The sequence below is a fragment of the Ovis canadensis genome, chromosome 12 (assembly GCF_042477335.2).
Source record: "Ovis canadensis isolate MfBH-ARS-UI-01 breed Bighorn chromosome 12, ARS-UI_OviCan_v2, whole genome shotgun sequence".
Classification (NCBI taxonomy): domain Eukaryota; kingdom Metazoa; phylum Chordata; class Mammalia; order Artiodactyla; family Bovidae; genus Ovis; species Ovis canadensis.
Window position 1 is genome coordinate 54,904,108 of NC_091256.1, and position 13,527 is coordinate 54,917,634.

Below are 13,527 nucleotides of genomic sequence, written 5' to 3' on the forward strand. Positions count from 1 at the left end.
AGGGTCTTTTCCAACGTGTCAGCTCTTCATATCAGGTGGCCAAAATGTTGGTGCTTCAGCTTCAGCACTGGTCTATTCATCTTTCTTTCCCACTTTAGCTCAGGCTCACTTTTTTAGGGAAGACTTCCCTGACCAGCTCCCCAACCCTTCTTGAGAGCTCTTTTATAGTTACAAATTCATCAAGTGTTTTACCAGACTAAATTCTGCCTTCCCCGCTAGGTTCTTAGCCACATGATATATTTACACTTTATATTAATGGTGCTTAATAATAATATGTGTTAATAATGATGTGGGAATGAGATCTGGGACCCAAATTCTCTTGTCAGAATTCTTGGCAAACAAGTATTCTTAGCAAACACTTTCTCCATTGTGAGAGATTAGAGAGTACCTAATCTAGAGAAAAGGACTCCAAAATTAGTTTTGAGGTCCTTTTCTGAATAAAATACTAATATAATTTCCCTGTAATGAATCAAACTGTATGGAAGGTGGAGAAGAGAAAATCAGGAAAGTCTTGGCAGAGCTTGAGTCTGGCCACTTTTCCCTTTTACTTTATTTACTTTTTAGAATTAATGTTTATTGGAGTGTGGTTGATTTACAATGTTGTCTTAGTTTCTGCTGAAAAGCAAAGTGAATCACTTATACATATATCCATCTTTTTTAGATTCTTTTCCCATATAGGTCGTTACAGAGTGCTGCAAGCTTCCTGTGCTATACGATAGGTTCTTTTATTTATCTCCTTTTTGCTTTAAAAATGATTCTTTGGCTTCTTCATCAAAGGTAGTTTCAAGCACAGGTCAGTTTCTCGGAAACATTAGTACATGTTCCCAGGACACGCCTTGGTCTGCTATGTGCTATTAGGCAAAATGTCCTTGGGTTAGTCAGTGTTGTTTATTATTGTCATTTTAAACCCCAAGACAAAATCGGATTTCAATCGGTAGTTCCCCTTCCTAGATCAGAAGGAGAGGAGAGCAGGGTGGGAGAGCAAGGGCCAGTGATGTAAAGAAGACACTCCCCTCCTCCCAGCTCCCTGACACCACCCCTCCACCTTCCCCCCAACCCCCACCCCACGCCTCCGTCTCCTTCTCCCAATCCCGGTTTTCAGCTCTCGCTGGTAATAAATAAACATGGAAAGTTCAGTAAACCACAGACACTTGCACAGGGCCATCCCAGGCCACACAGCAGAGACAGTCCCCGCCTTGGACCAGGGGGCCAGTCCGCATTCTGATTCCCCATTATCCGTGGACGCCCAAAGGACCGCCCTCCTCCCACGGGCCTGAAGGGTCCTGAGGATCCCAGGCTGCTGGGCCCGGGGCGGGGCGGGGGGCGGGAAGGACCTGCCAGGGGACAGACACAGACGACCTGAGCGGGGACAATCCTGTTCCAGGCCCTCCAGGGTCCCCAGATGCCCTCGAGGGTCCTGGGCTGAAGAGGCTCCAGACAGGGGTGGGGGAATCCCTGGGCAAGGGTAAGGAGGGGACCGCGTTCTGCGCTCAGCACACCCGCGGTACCCCCACCCCCACCCCCAGCCCCCTCCCTCCCACCCCCAGCCCCCTCCCCCCCACCCCCACCCAGCTCGTTCTCCAGGCTCGAGCTGGGCTCCCGTCGTTGAGGCGTTGGTGAGAGGCGTTGAGGCGTTGGTGAGCTGGGCTCCTGCCGCTGAGGCGTTGGTGACGTTGAGGCGTTGGTGAGAGGCGTTGAGGAGTTGGTGAGATGCGTTGAGGCATTGGTGGGAGGCGTTGAGACGTTGGTGAGCTGGGCTCCCGCCGCTGAGGCGTTGGTGACGTCGCCGTTGAGGCGTTGAGCCCTTGGTGAGAGGCGTTGAGGCGTTGATACGTTGGTGAGAGGCGTTGAGGCGTTGATACGTTGGTGAGAGGCGTTGAGGCATTGGTGAGAAGCGTTGAGGCGTTGAGGCGTTGGTGACGCCGCCGTTGAGGCGTTGAGACGTTGGTGAGAAGCGTTGAGGCATTGGTGAGAGGCGTTGAGGCCTTGGTGAGCTGGGCTCCCGCCGCTGAGCCGTTGCTGACGCCGCCGCGGCGGTGCCTGCCTGAGGCCTACGGAGCAGGCCCCCCAACCCCACCCCATCCGAGGCCTGTACCGCCGTCTCCCCTGCCACCCCAACTCCAGGTGGGAGGTCAGGGCCGCAGGAAGAGGAGAGATCTGTGTCCCCTCTCTCAGTTATCAGCTCCCCGCCGGCCCGCAGGGGGCCGAGTGGAAGCTTTGGGCCAAGAAGTGGTTCTGTTGATTTCTTCTGGGGCTGGCAATGACCCATGAGGGCAAACTTCTGACATTGCTTTTGTTTTCCCCAACCTGTCCCCTTTCTTCACTCTCCCCTCCCCATCTGCCCCCAACTAAAGTGCATTTTCTTGGGAGAACTTTTCAAAACTCTTTTGAAATAATTGGAAACCTCTGGTCTTGCCAAACCTGAGTTGGAAATCATTGTATTAGGGCTGTGACCCAGAAGGGAAAACACAAAAAGTGAGCTTAGAGAGAGAAAATGGTCAATGCCCACCTCCCCACTTCCCCCCAGTACACCCCACGCAGATGTTAATGGGGAAGCAGGGACCACATACACACACATGGTCACTTTCCTCTGCAGCCTCCCACACAGAGGGATGTGAGCACAATTCCCCAGCTTGCCACTGATGCCAAGAACAGTGCCTGACACACAGTGGGCCCCCAGTTAACTGTTACTTGAAGGTAAACCAGGTCATGTGCCTATATTAACTGTGGGGTTTGTGCCACAGCAAATAAAACAGGGAATATGCCCTGTAAGGGTGAAAACGTTATGAGGCTTTGCTGTGGATTTTGGCTGCTTAACCTGGTGTGCCCCCATGATGGCTGAACACATGCTGAGCGCAGGAGGCCAACAATGACCTGGCCATGAGTGAGGACCCAGACGAGCAGCTGTGACTCACTTTCCCTGCCCTGCAGATAAAGGGATTTGAAATATTTACTGCTTTTGCAATAGTGACGATTACACAGAAAATCGCATCCCTTGGCCACCCTGAGTTCCTTAAAAAGAAAAATAAGAAACTTTCCGAGAACAGTGTTGCATGGTAATTTGGGCAAAAGCCGAGTCTCCAGCAGAGAGACTTGGCTGCAGGATTTCTGGCAGGGATCTCTTCTGAGAAGCCACTAATGACCCCATCTCTTGCCCCTGTGTTACCTGGAGTATTGTAGGGTCAGTGGCACCTGTTGCTTCCCATGTGTTTGTGACAGAAATAACCCTTCCAGTCACTCATCATGAGTCTGACTTTCACTGTAAGAAAATACCGCAGACTGTCCCAATGAGGAAGGCACGGTGCCTACAGTCCCTGGGGGGTGCCCACTTGCTGAGCTAGACCCCAGACAGCTCCTTTCAAAAGAAGAAGTGAAAACAAGGCAGACGTCTGGGTTCCTGAAAGGGTTATTCTGTCTTAGACTGCCCATAAAAATGCTATTGGCTGTTACCTGGCTCGGCCAAAGTACATCCAGAATGTCTTCTCTCGCCATACAGTGCATTTGGTATTTTGGCTGAAAGGAAACAAGCAGAACTCTGCACTTCCAGGGCAAAGATGGAGCCGCAAGATCCAGTCAAGAGGGAAGGGGTAAGTGTGCTGTCAGGGAGGCAGTGAGGAGCAGCCCCATCACAGGACCTGTTCAGCATTGCTGGGGGATGCTCTTCAAAGCCGTGTGCACTGGGGGACCTCCCCCTCAGAGTTCACCCAACAGCTGGACTTTACAGGGACTAGAGAGAGGAGAGATTTAGAGACTTTTAGGTTTAAAGGTTCTTTGGGAAGCATTCTTCTGGAACAGCTTTTCAAAGTAGTTAGAGCAGAATTGATGGGACTCAAAAGGATTAATTTAGCACAACTTCCTTAAGAAGTTTAGGTGAAGGGCTTCTGAAATCAGCAACAATATCCTTACCCATGGCCCCTGAGAGAGTTTTTTGATTTGATTTTGTCTTCTGGACATTTTCATTAACCTTTTCAGCAGGTAAATCAGCTAAGCCAGTATGCAAAGAAGATAGGATGTTGAAGGATTTGAATGTAACTCAGCTTGGTAGCAGAGATTTCCTACCCTTTCTTTAGAGACAAAAGATTTTTCTGGACTTCTCTCGAAGTGTGCTGCTGTATAATTGCTATTGTTATTTTTGATTGTCTCTTTCTGTACTTTTGATTATCTTTTGATTGAAGAAAATGCATAGGGACAGAAAGGTAACATAAAATTACTGACACTTTTAAGAAGTTTGCGTTTTATTCATTGCAACAGCATCTGCTTATATTGATGGGAGTAGATACATATCTGTGCAAATTACTATTTATTCATAAATATGAGACCCTTGCCATGGGCAAGTTGGACACATGTTCTCAAGTTAATAGATTAAAGCGGGTTTGGAAGGTAGAAATGCCTGAGATTCATTTCTGCTCCAGCCTATTCTAGCTGTGGGAACTTGGGCAAGTTATTTAACTACTTTGTGCCTCTGTTTTCTCATCTATAAAATGGGAATGATAGCCTTGCCACTACAGAGGGCTACTGGAACAACTCAATGAGATAATGCATGTAAATTACTGGGCACCGAGTAGATCCCCCATACATATTATTCTTTAAATTAATTTATTTTTGGCTGTACTGGGTCTTCGTTGCTGCACACAGGCCCTCTCTAGTTGCAGTGAGCAGGGGCTACTCTTCGTTGAGGTGCACAGGCTTCTCCTTGAAGTGGCTTCTCTTGTGAAGCACGGGTTCTAGGCACACAGGCTTCAGGAATTGTGGTGCGTGGGCTCAGTAGTTGCATCACATAGGCTTAGTTGCTCCTCAGCATGGGGGATCTTCCCGGATTAGGGATCAAATCTGTGTCCTCTGCATTGATAGGTAGTTTCCCACCCACTGTCCCACCGGGGAAGTCCCCATGTTATTATTTTTTGATCATCCTTTAAAGCAGGGCGCTACTGACATTCGGAGCTAGGTGGTTCTTTGCTGTGGGGCCAGGGAGGGGGTTTGTGGTGGCTGACCTGGGTGTTGTAGGTTGCTTAGCATCATCTCTGGTGTCTACTCACCGGATGCCAGTCTCACCCTCGCCCATGAGATTTCCTGCTTTAGAAATCAGTGTGTCACTCCACAGGGATTGTCTTGTGGACCTCACGGTAACAAGACCATATTAGGTCAAATGTTATCTCCTCTATTTTACACAGAAGAGACTGTGAGATAACAAGAACTTGGGGATTAGGGGATCAGGGGAAGCCCTGGTCCTTTCTGTGCCATCTCTTCAGTGAGTACTGCGCCACCGAACTGTGTCCCCAGGTGCGGCTGCAAAATAATAGAAATGCCCCACGTGGTGGTCCCTGAACATGAACGATGCATTTTGAAAGGAGGTGATTAAACGGTTACATACAAAAACATAAGGGCAGATCATAGTCACCTGCTCCTGCAATCCCCCCAGGAAGGAGGCCTCCTCCAGGTCCATCCCGGGGGATGCATGCTGCTCCCCTTCCAGGCTCCTGAGGGCAGATCTAGTCCTTTGGTAAATAGGTGCTGGGGGACATCAAAACAGAACTATGCCGGTGGTGGCTGTGAAAAAGAACCTGCAAGTCACAAAGCAAAGCTGAGAGGGCATTTAGGAGCTGAGGAGAAGTGGGGGGGCGGCAGTGAGTGAGGCCACAGAGTCTGGGCTGCCACCAGGGTGGGGGTGCAGGTGCTGCTGGACTGGTGGGAAGGGCCCAGCTCTCTTTCTCCCTGGTGGCTGTGCATGTGACCACAACCTGATTGGCCTTTGGGTTCCTCACCTGTAAAGAGAAAAGACACAAATTTGGTGTGCCTCAAGACTTCCCACGGGGAAAAAGAGATTCTTGGGCTGAAAGACAAAATAAAATGGATTATAAAAATAAAATGCCAGAATGCTTTGGAAGATGAAAGCAGAGTGTTTTTGTGGCATGCCGCCACCACCAACTAGTTGAGTGTCATTGAGCAAGTAACTTCCCTCTGATTTGCATCGTTAATAATTAATATTGATAGCAAACCTCTGATGTAATGTGTAACGCTTGTAGTATGTACCACAAGTCAGCTGTGGGTCTGAGCGTTTCACATGTATGAACTCATTTATTCCCCACATCCATCCTGTGAGGATGGCAGTATCATCATCCCCATTTTACAGATGAAGGAACAGAGAAGTGTAGGAGCTGGCCCAAGGCCACACAGCCAGCAGCAAGAAAGGCAGCTGTGAACTCCCACAGAGACAGGGCACCTCCAGTTTGTCTGTCTCTCCTCCCCTCAGCACTCAGACCCCAAGGAATGTTTGTGAAATTTTGGATTCATTCCATAGTGTGATAAAGTGACTTACTGTGTTAATAATTCATAGGAACTCTTATTTTCCTGGGCTATTTTTGTTCTGACTGGAGATGCCTGACAAGCAAAAGTCTTAGGCTAAGAGTGTCTCTCTGATGGTAGAAAAGAAATTGGGGCCAAATTCCTAAGAGGGATGGTTTGGGTGGGGCCTTCTTCCCAGAGACCTGGAATCACACCCTCTCAGAAGGCTTGCCCTAGAGTGGCTGTTCTATTAGAGTCTCAAAATGTTCTCACTGTCATGAAAAACAGGAAGCCAGCTTACTGTGGGCATGAGGGAGGTGACCCCTAGCTTTTCTCCAAAGCACAAATCACAGCTCTCCCTGGGCTCGGACAACAGCCCCATCTCATGTCTTGAGGGTGTTGAGCCACTTTTAATTTTTTTGGCTGTGCTGGGTCTTCATTGCTGTGTGGAGCTTTTCTCTAGTTGCAGCAAGTGAGGCTACTCTTTGCTGCAATGCACAGGCTTCTCTTTGTAGGGGCTTCTCGTTGCGGAGCACAGTCTCTAGGGCACACGGGCTTCAGTAGCTGTGGCACGTGGGCTCAGTAGTTGGAGCTCCCAGGCTCTAGAGCACAGGCTTAATAGCTGTGGTGCATGGGCTTAGCTGCTCCGTAGCATGTGGGATATCTCTGACCAGGGATCGAACCGGTGTCTCCTGTTCTGGCAGGCAGATTCTTTACCTCTGAGCCACCAAGGAAGCCCCTCTTGTCATTTTTAACAAGCTTGTGGGAGACCTGCACATTCTGTCTGGCCCCTTCCTCTCTCTCTCTCATGCCCTAATCCAACCCGGTACCAAATTCTTCCTTTTGTCCTCCTCACAAGTAGTAAAACAAAAAAAAAAAAAAAGAAGAGAGACAAAAAGGAAAGCTTAAACTCTGAATTTCTCTTACAACCCTCTTTTATATAGTGTAATAACTTTATTGGGAATATAACTCCCAGACCATTTCATCCCTTTAAACTTTTCCACAATTCAATATATATTCACAGAATTGGATAACTATCACCATAATCAATGTAAACAATTTTTTAAATATTTCTTATTTTTTTAATTTATTTTTGGCTGCACTGGGTTTCTGTTGCTGTGCATAGGCTTTCTCTAGGTGTAGTGAGCCGGAACTAGTCTAGTTGTGGTACCCAGGGCTTCTCATTGCGGTGGCTTTTCTTGTTGCAGAGCACGAGCTCTAGGGCATGCAGGCTTCAGTAGCTGTGGCACATGGGTTCAGTCGCCCTGAGGCATGTGAAATCTTCCTGGGCCGGGGATCGAACCTGTGTCCCCTGCATTGACAGGCAGATTCTTAACCACTGGACAACCAGGGAAATCCACCACAATCAATTTTACAAGATTTTCATTACCTTTAAAAGAAACTCCGTACCTATTGACAGTCACTCTGCATTTCCCCCATCTCCTCCTCTTCTCCTCAACCCTGGGCAATCGCTGATTGATCTCTGTCTCCGTGGGTCTGTCTATTCTGGACATTTCACACAGATTGAAACAGGTGATCTGTGACTGGCTTCTTTCACGTAGCCCATTTTATAGGTCTGTTCACTTTGTAGGCAGTAACAGTGCTTCATTCCTTTTCAAGGACATGTAATATTTCATTGAATGACTATTACACGTTTTGCTTATCAGTTCATCAGTTCATGAACATTTGGGTTGTTTCTACTTTTTGAGTATGGTAAAAATGCTGCTATGACCATTTGTGATCAAGTTTGTGGGAATATATGTTTTCATTCTCTTGGGTGGATTTGCTGGGTCGTATACTTAACTCTACATTTAACTGTTTGAAGAACTGTTGGACTGTTTTCCAAAGTGGCTGCACCATTTTACATTCCCCCAGCAATGTGAGAGGGTTCTAATGTTCTCAACGTCCTTGTCAACATGTATTATCTGTTTTGTTGGCTTTAATCATCCCAATGGGTGAGCAGCAGTATCACATTGTGGGTTTGATTTTCATTTTTCTCACAGAGTACCAAATCCTTTGATTTTGCTTCCTAAAATAATCCTCAAAGCTGGCACCTCTTGCCCCTGCCTCAGTCACTCCCCTACCCAAAGCCCCACCCTCTCTCAGTCACTTCCTGACTTCCCTTTTTAACCACTTCTGTGGATTTTCTTCATAAAACTTGCTACAGTTCTAGTTTAATTATTAAGTACTTAAAAACAAATGTCTCCCCATTGGACCACAGTCTTCTTGGGGGCAGGCATTTTGCTCAGCATTCTGTAGGGTGGTGCCTGGCTCATAGTTGGCTGTCAATAAATATTTGTTTAATGCATTGTCCATGAAAAATTAATCAACAGTCAATCTAAGAAAAACATGGAAATTTTTATTCACACCAGCTTGAGGATTATAACCTGGGAAACAGCCTTTCAGAGAGCTCTGGGGACTTTTCCTCCTGTTAGAAGTCAAAGCACAATTATGTAATTTCTGAGACAGAGAGTTATATACATCAGAGTCACATATTGATGGTTTACATAGTCTAGCAAGGCAAGTAGAGAGCTATTGTGAACCTCTTATAGGATTGAAGAAGGAATGTTATCTCCTAAGGTTTTATCTTGCTGGGGCCAGGAGGAAATTGCTTTTTTAAAAAATTATTTATTTATCTATTTAGGAGTAGGCATTCCTGTGTTTCCTAAGGGGACCTAGTTAATGTGTAACACAGATGCACAATTCACCCTAAAGTGGAGGAGATGGTGACCCAAGCAACAAAGAAAATTTTACCTTAAATTTTTCTTTTCCTGCCTTAAGAATAATTGCTTCATCCAAAGGAAGGAATTTGGACCAGCAAAGTCAGTGAGGACTTACCAGAATGTCCTTGCTTTTTCCACAAAAGGTGAGCTCTGATTCACAAGGGTCCCTAGAATGTGACTATGGCTTGAATTCAAGGAAGAAGCCAGGGACTAGAAGTTGAATCATGTGCTCCAGGCTTAGAGAATTGACAGCCTGAGATCCTTCTGATGAGTTTTACTAAGATCCTGTAAAAGCAGGCAGGGAGCTGTCTAGTCATGTGCCTGGCAAGATCCTCCCGATTTAGGGTATGAACTCAAGGCATCACTCAGCTCCCTGGCTGAGCTTTGCTAAGGGCTTTAAATCTTAGGACTCATCAAAGCAGAATGTCGGAGTTGCCCCTGCAGAATGAATGAAACTGAGTGCATTTATAGTTTTTCACTCACTGAGAAGAAAATTGGAAGAAGAGACATTTTAATCAACATTTTTTCTTCCTTCCTTCCTCCCTTCCGTCAAGTCAAGCAATAGGACAGCTATGAAGTGAAGTGAAATTCGCTCAGTTGTGTCCCCATGGACTATACAGTGTGTGGAATTCTCCAGGCCAGAATACTGGAGTGGGTAGCCTTTCCCTTCTCCAGGGGATCTTCCCAACCCAGGGATCGAACCCAGGTCTCCCACATTGCAGGCGGATTCTTTACCAGCTGAACCACCAGGGAAGCTCAAGAATACTGGAGTGGGTAGCCTATCCCTTCTTCAGCTACAGGGGAGGGATCTTTGCTTTGTTCTCTACTACTTCTCTAGTACATAGGACCAGAACCATGCCTGACTCACAGCGGGTGCTCAATCTGTCAAATGAATGAGTGAATGATTACCCAGAGCACTTCGGGAGATGAGCTCAGTTGGCCCTATGCTACCTACTGAGTGGGGTTTTGGGGGTGGTGGTGGGTGTGCCTACCTGTGTACCCCTGTCTTTAGAAAACACCATGTACTAACGGCCCTGGAACCCTTCTTCCCTCCTGGGCCCCATTGCCTGCTCCCTGACTTCCATCACCCACTGGCTCTACTGGCCCCAGGGAGTGGTGGGGCCTGAGCCCACTGCTCCTTGTCGGTGGCTCTCCTCATCGTCAGCAGAAACTTCCTGTGAACACAGTGTTTGTTAGTTCATTTGATGGAGGGAGGGTTCGGCTCTTAACCAGGGCCCTTGCGGGCCCCACTTGCTCTGTGGGGTGGGGGAGGGGTGTCACTAGCTTGCATGTCCCTTTCCGGGCACTAGGCAAGGCCCGGGTGACCACTTTTTCTCAGCCTGTCCTGTTCCTACTTGCCTCTCTCAAGAGGTCCTCCTTAGATCAGCAGGGATGTTGTTCAAGATGTGAGGACCTCAGCTCAGCACAGGAGGTACTGAGTCCCATGTGCCAGGGACCTCAGTAGGAACGCAGGATGAAGTGCATCAACAGTGGGTTCTGAGAGCCACGCCCAGACTCACCCCCAGTCAGTGGATTCACCTTCAGGACTAGACGCTTCCATAAAATTAATCCTCGCAATAACTCCAAGGGTTGTCATTATCCTAATGCTAAAGATGAGGAAATTGAAGATCAAAGAAATTAAGCCAGAAAGTAGCAGTGAGCAAATTCAAACCGAGATCCATAGATTCTAACAGCAAAGGTCCTTCCACTTAATGCGTGTTCAGTTTCCCAAGGGTTAAAGGGGATATCACGGAATGTGTGTGTTTAAAGAGTCCCCCGAAATCTATATTTAAATTTTTTTCACTGTGCTTTCTGCTTCTTATAGCAAAGTCTAAAGGTTAAAGGAAATGAATCAGTGACCCTAAATAATTAAAAATTGTCACATTTTTTTCTCTCTGATTTTTAAGGGAGTTTGTGTCGGAGGCAACCCTTTAGACTACAGCCCACCAGGCTCCTCTGTCCTTGGGATTTTTCAGACAAGAATACTGGAGTGGGTTGTCATTTCCTCCTCCAGGGGATCTTCCTGAGCCAAGGATCAAACCCACATCTCTTGCATCTCCTGAGTTAAGTGAATTCTTAACTCCCTGAGCCATCAGGGAAGCCCAGGTGGCGTAGTGGTAAAGAAACCACCTGCCAGTGCAGGAGACATAAGAGATGTGGGCTCAGTCCCGGAGTCAGGAGGATCTCCTAGAAGAGGAAATGGCAACCCCTTTCAGTATTCTTGCTTGGAGAATCTCATGGACAGAGGAGACTGGCAGGCTGCAGTCCTTGGGATGGCAAAGAGTCGGACATGACCAAGCGACTAAACACAAACACACGCCTGAGCTACTAAACACACAAGCACTATTGGAGGCAGTACTTGAGTGCATTTGCTGCAGGAGGCCAAGGCAGCTCCACAGCAGAAATGTCACAGAAGCAACTCAGACATTGGATGGAGTGCTGGAACAGGTGACCCTTCAGTTTTGTTCTGACCCAGTGATTCTCAACCAGCGGTGAGTCCCCACCTGCTCTAGGGACATTTAGCTACATCTGGAGACTTTTAGGTTGTCACAGATGGGGGAGGGCTGTCCCTACCGTGCACATAGGACAGCTCAGGACAACACAGGATTGTCCAAGCCTAAGCGCTACTGTTAAGGAAACCTGCTCTACCCAGGTGAGTGGAGGGTAGGGTTCCAGACATGGAGTGGTTGAAAGACTATGGGTCTTCAAGTCCCATTACGTCCATCTTTCTACAAGACTCTGAGTAAGTCCTGAGTTCCCTGGAAGCCCGGGCTGCTTCCTGACCTGAAGCTGTGATCTTGTCTCCCGCAGAGGCTGACACCCGTGATTGTTCTGGCGACACTGATAGCTGCCTTTGGGTCGTCCTTCCAGTATGGGTACAACGTGGCTACTATTAACTCTCCTTCTGAGGTAGGTCGCTGTGGTGGGCAAGGTGCAGCCCCCCAGGGAGCAGAGAGGCGGGTTTGGAGCAGCTGGTGTCTGGGTGGCTGCTTGGGTAGGGCTGCACACATGCTGAGGGCACACGGTGGGGCCTCGAGTGAAGGGAGGGGTCACACCCAGGAGACAGCAGCACAGACTCAAGGAACCTGCAGGCAGGGGGCCGTGGGGCTGCACCAGGTCCCCGAGCCTCAGATTCTTGTGGAGAGCCAGGCCTGGCTGGACACAAGGCAGGCCGGCCTCAGGGGTGGGTCGGGGGAGGTTTGAGAGGGCTCTGATCTTCTGCAGACAGGCAATCCACAGCAGGGGCTGGATGGGGAAGGGATCATCCGACATTGATTCTGTGATTGGAACGCTGGAGTCATTCCTTTCTGGGGTTAGAAACATCCTGAGTGCTTTGCCTATCAGAGGCCTCGCAGCCTCCTGCCCCCGGCCCGTGGGTGCCCCCTGCTAATTGCTTTTAATCCTCACTCCCTCTCCTCCACTTCATCGTGTTGATGTCCGCATGCCCAGCTCATCCCATCGGGTGGCCCGACAGCTTCCATTGTTCTTTCTGCAAACCAGCTCGAATGATTCTGGTGTTCTGCTTTGCTCTGCTCTCCAGTTCATGAAAGACTTCTACAACTATACCTACTATGACAGAGTCGGTGAATACATGAATGAGTTCTACTTGACCTTGCTGTGGTCGGTTACTGTGTCCATGTTTCCCTTCGGAGGCTTCCTCGGCTCTCTCATGGTCGGCCGCTTGGTGAATAACCTAGGCAGGTAAGAGGCAGTGAGACTCACAGACTCCATCAGAGTTTAAAACCCAGGCCAAAAAAAAAAAGTCTCACAGACTAATAAACTTATGGCTCCCAGGGGGAAAGGATCCAGGCCAGGGATAGTTAGGGAGTCTGGGATGGATATGTACACACTGTGGTATTTAAACTGGGCACACTGTTGGGCACAGCGAGCTTTGCTCTGCCACATAGCATGGCAGCCTGGATAGGAGGGGAGTTTGGGAGAGAATGGACACGTGGATATGTACGGCTCAGTCTCTTTGCTGTCCACCTGAAACTGTCACAACATTGTTGATCGGCTATACTCCAATATAAAAGAAAGTTTCAAAAAAGGAAAAAAAATTTTTAAGCTAAGCTTAAAGCAGAAATCATTATTGTAAAATTAAGTAATGACCACTGTGATGATTTTTGTTTCTTAATGGAGTTAAGAAGAAGACCTTGACCAAGTGTTCTGGGGACTTAGGCGATAAAGGTCTCAAGGGTGAAGGTGGGTGAGGGTGACGGTTCTCTGGGCTCTGGGATGGGCTTGGACAAAACAGAGAGTGCTTCAGAGATCAGGACTCACTCCCTCTCTTGCCTTCTCTTGTCTTGAAATCTTACCACAACTTCTTTCTGGCCTTTGGAAGAGTCAAGTGTAGGACAGCATGGCCAAGACATGGGGCCTAATGCTCCTAAACTCGGCCTCCTAAGTGAACATAAGCTAACCTGCTCTGTTCTTTTACATGGGGGTCCAGTAATATGCAAAATGTAGCCCAAGTTAAATTCCTGCAAAACTCTGCAATGGCTGAGATCAATGTTGAGCCCTT

The 13,527-nt window shown here is 48.1% G+C and overlaps 1 protein-coding gene across 3 annotated transcripts in view; it reads left to right on the forward strand.

Moving 5' to 3' along the window:
* SLC2A5 (solute carrier family 2 member 5) overlaps positions 1-13,527 on the forward strand; it is a 55,174-nt gene that overhangs the window by 24,374 nt on the left and 17,273 nt on the right. For 2 of the 3 annotated variants that reach the window (XM_069545771.1, XM_069545774.1), the window contains exons 2-3: positions 11,817-11,915; positions 12,547-12,707. In XM_069545771.1, coding sequence (XP_069401872.1) covers positions 11,817-11,915; positions 12,547-12,707 — 260 coding nt within the window. Of the gene's footprint in view, positions 1-3,472; positions 3,588-11,816; positions 11,916-12,546; positions 12,708-13,527 lie in introns of those variants that run through there. The other variant, XM_069545772.1, reaches the window with a different exon arrangement.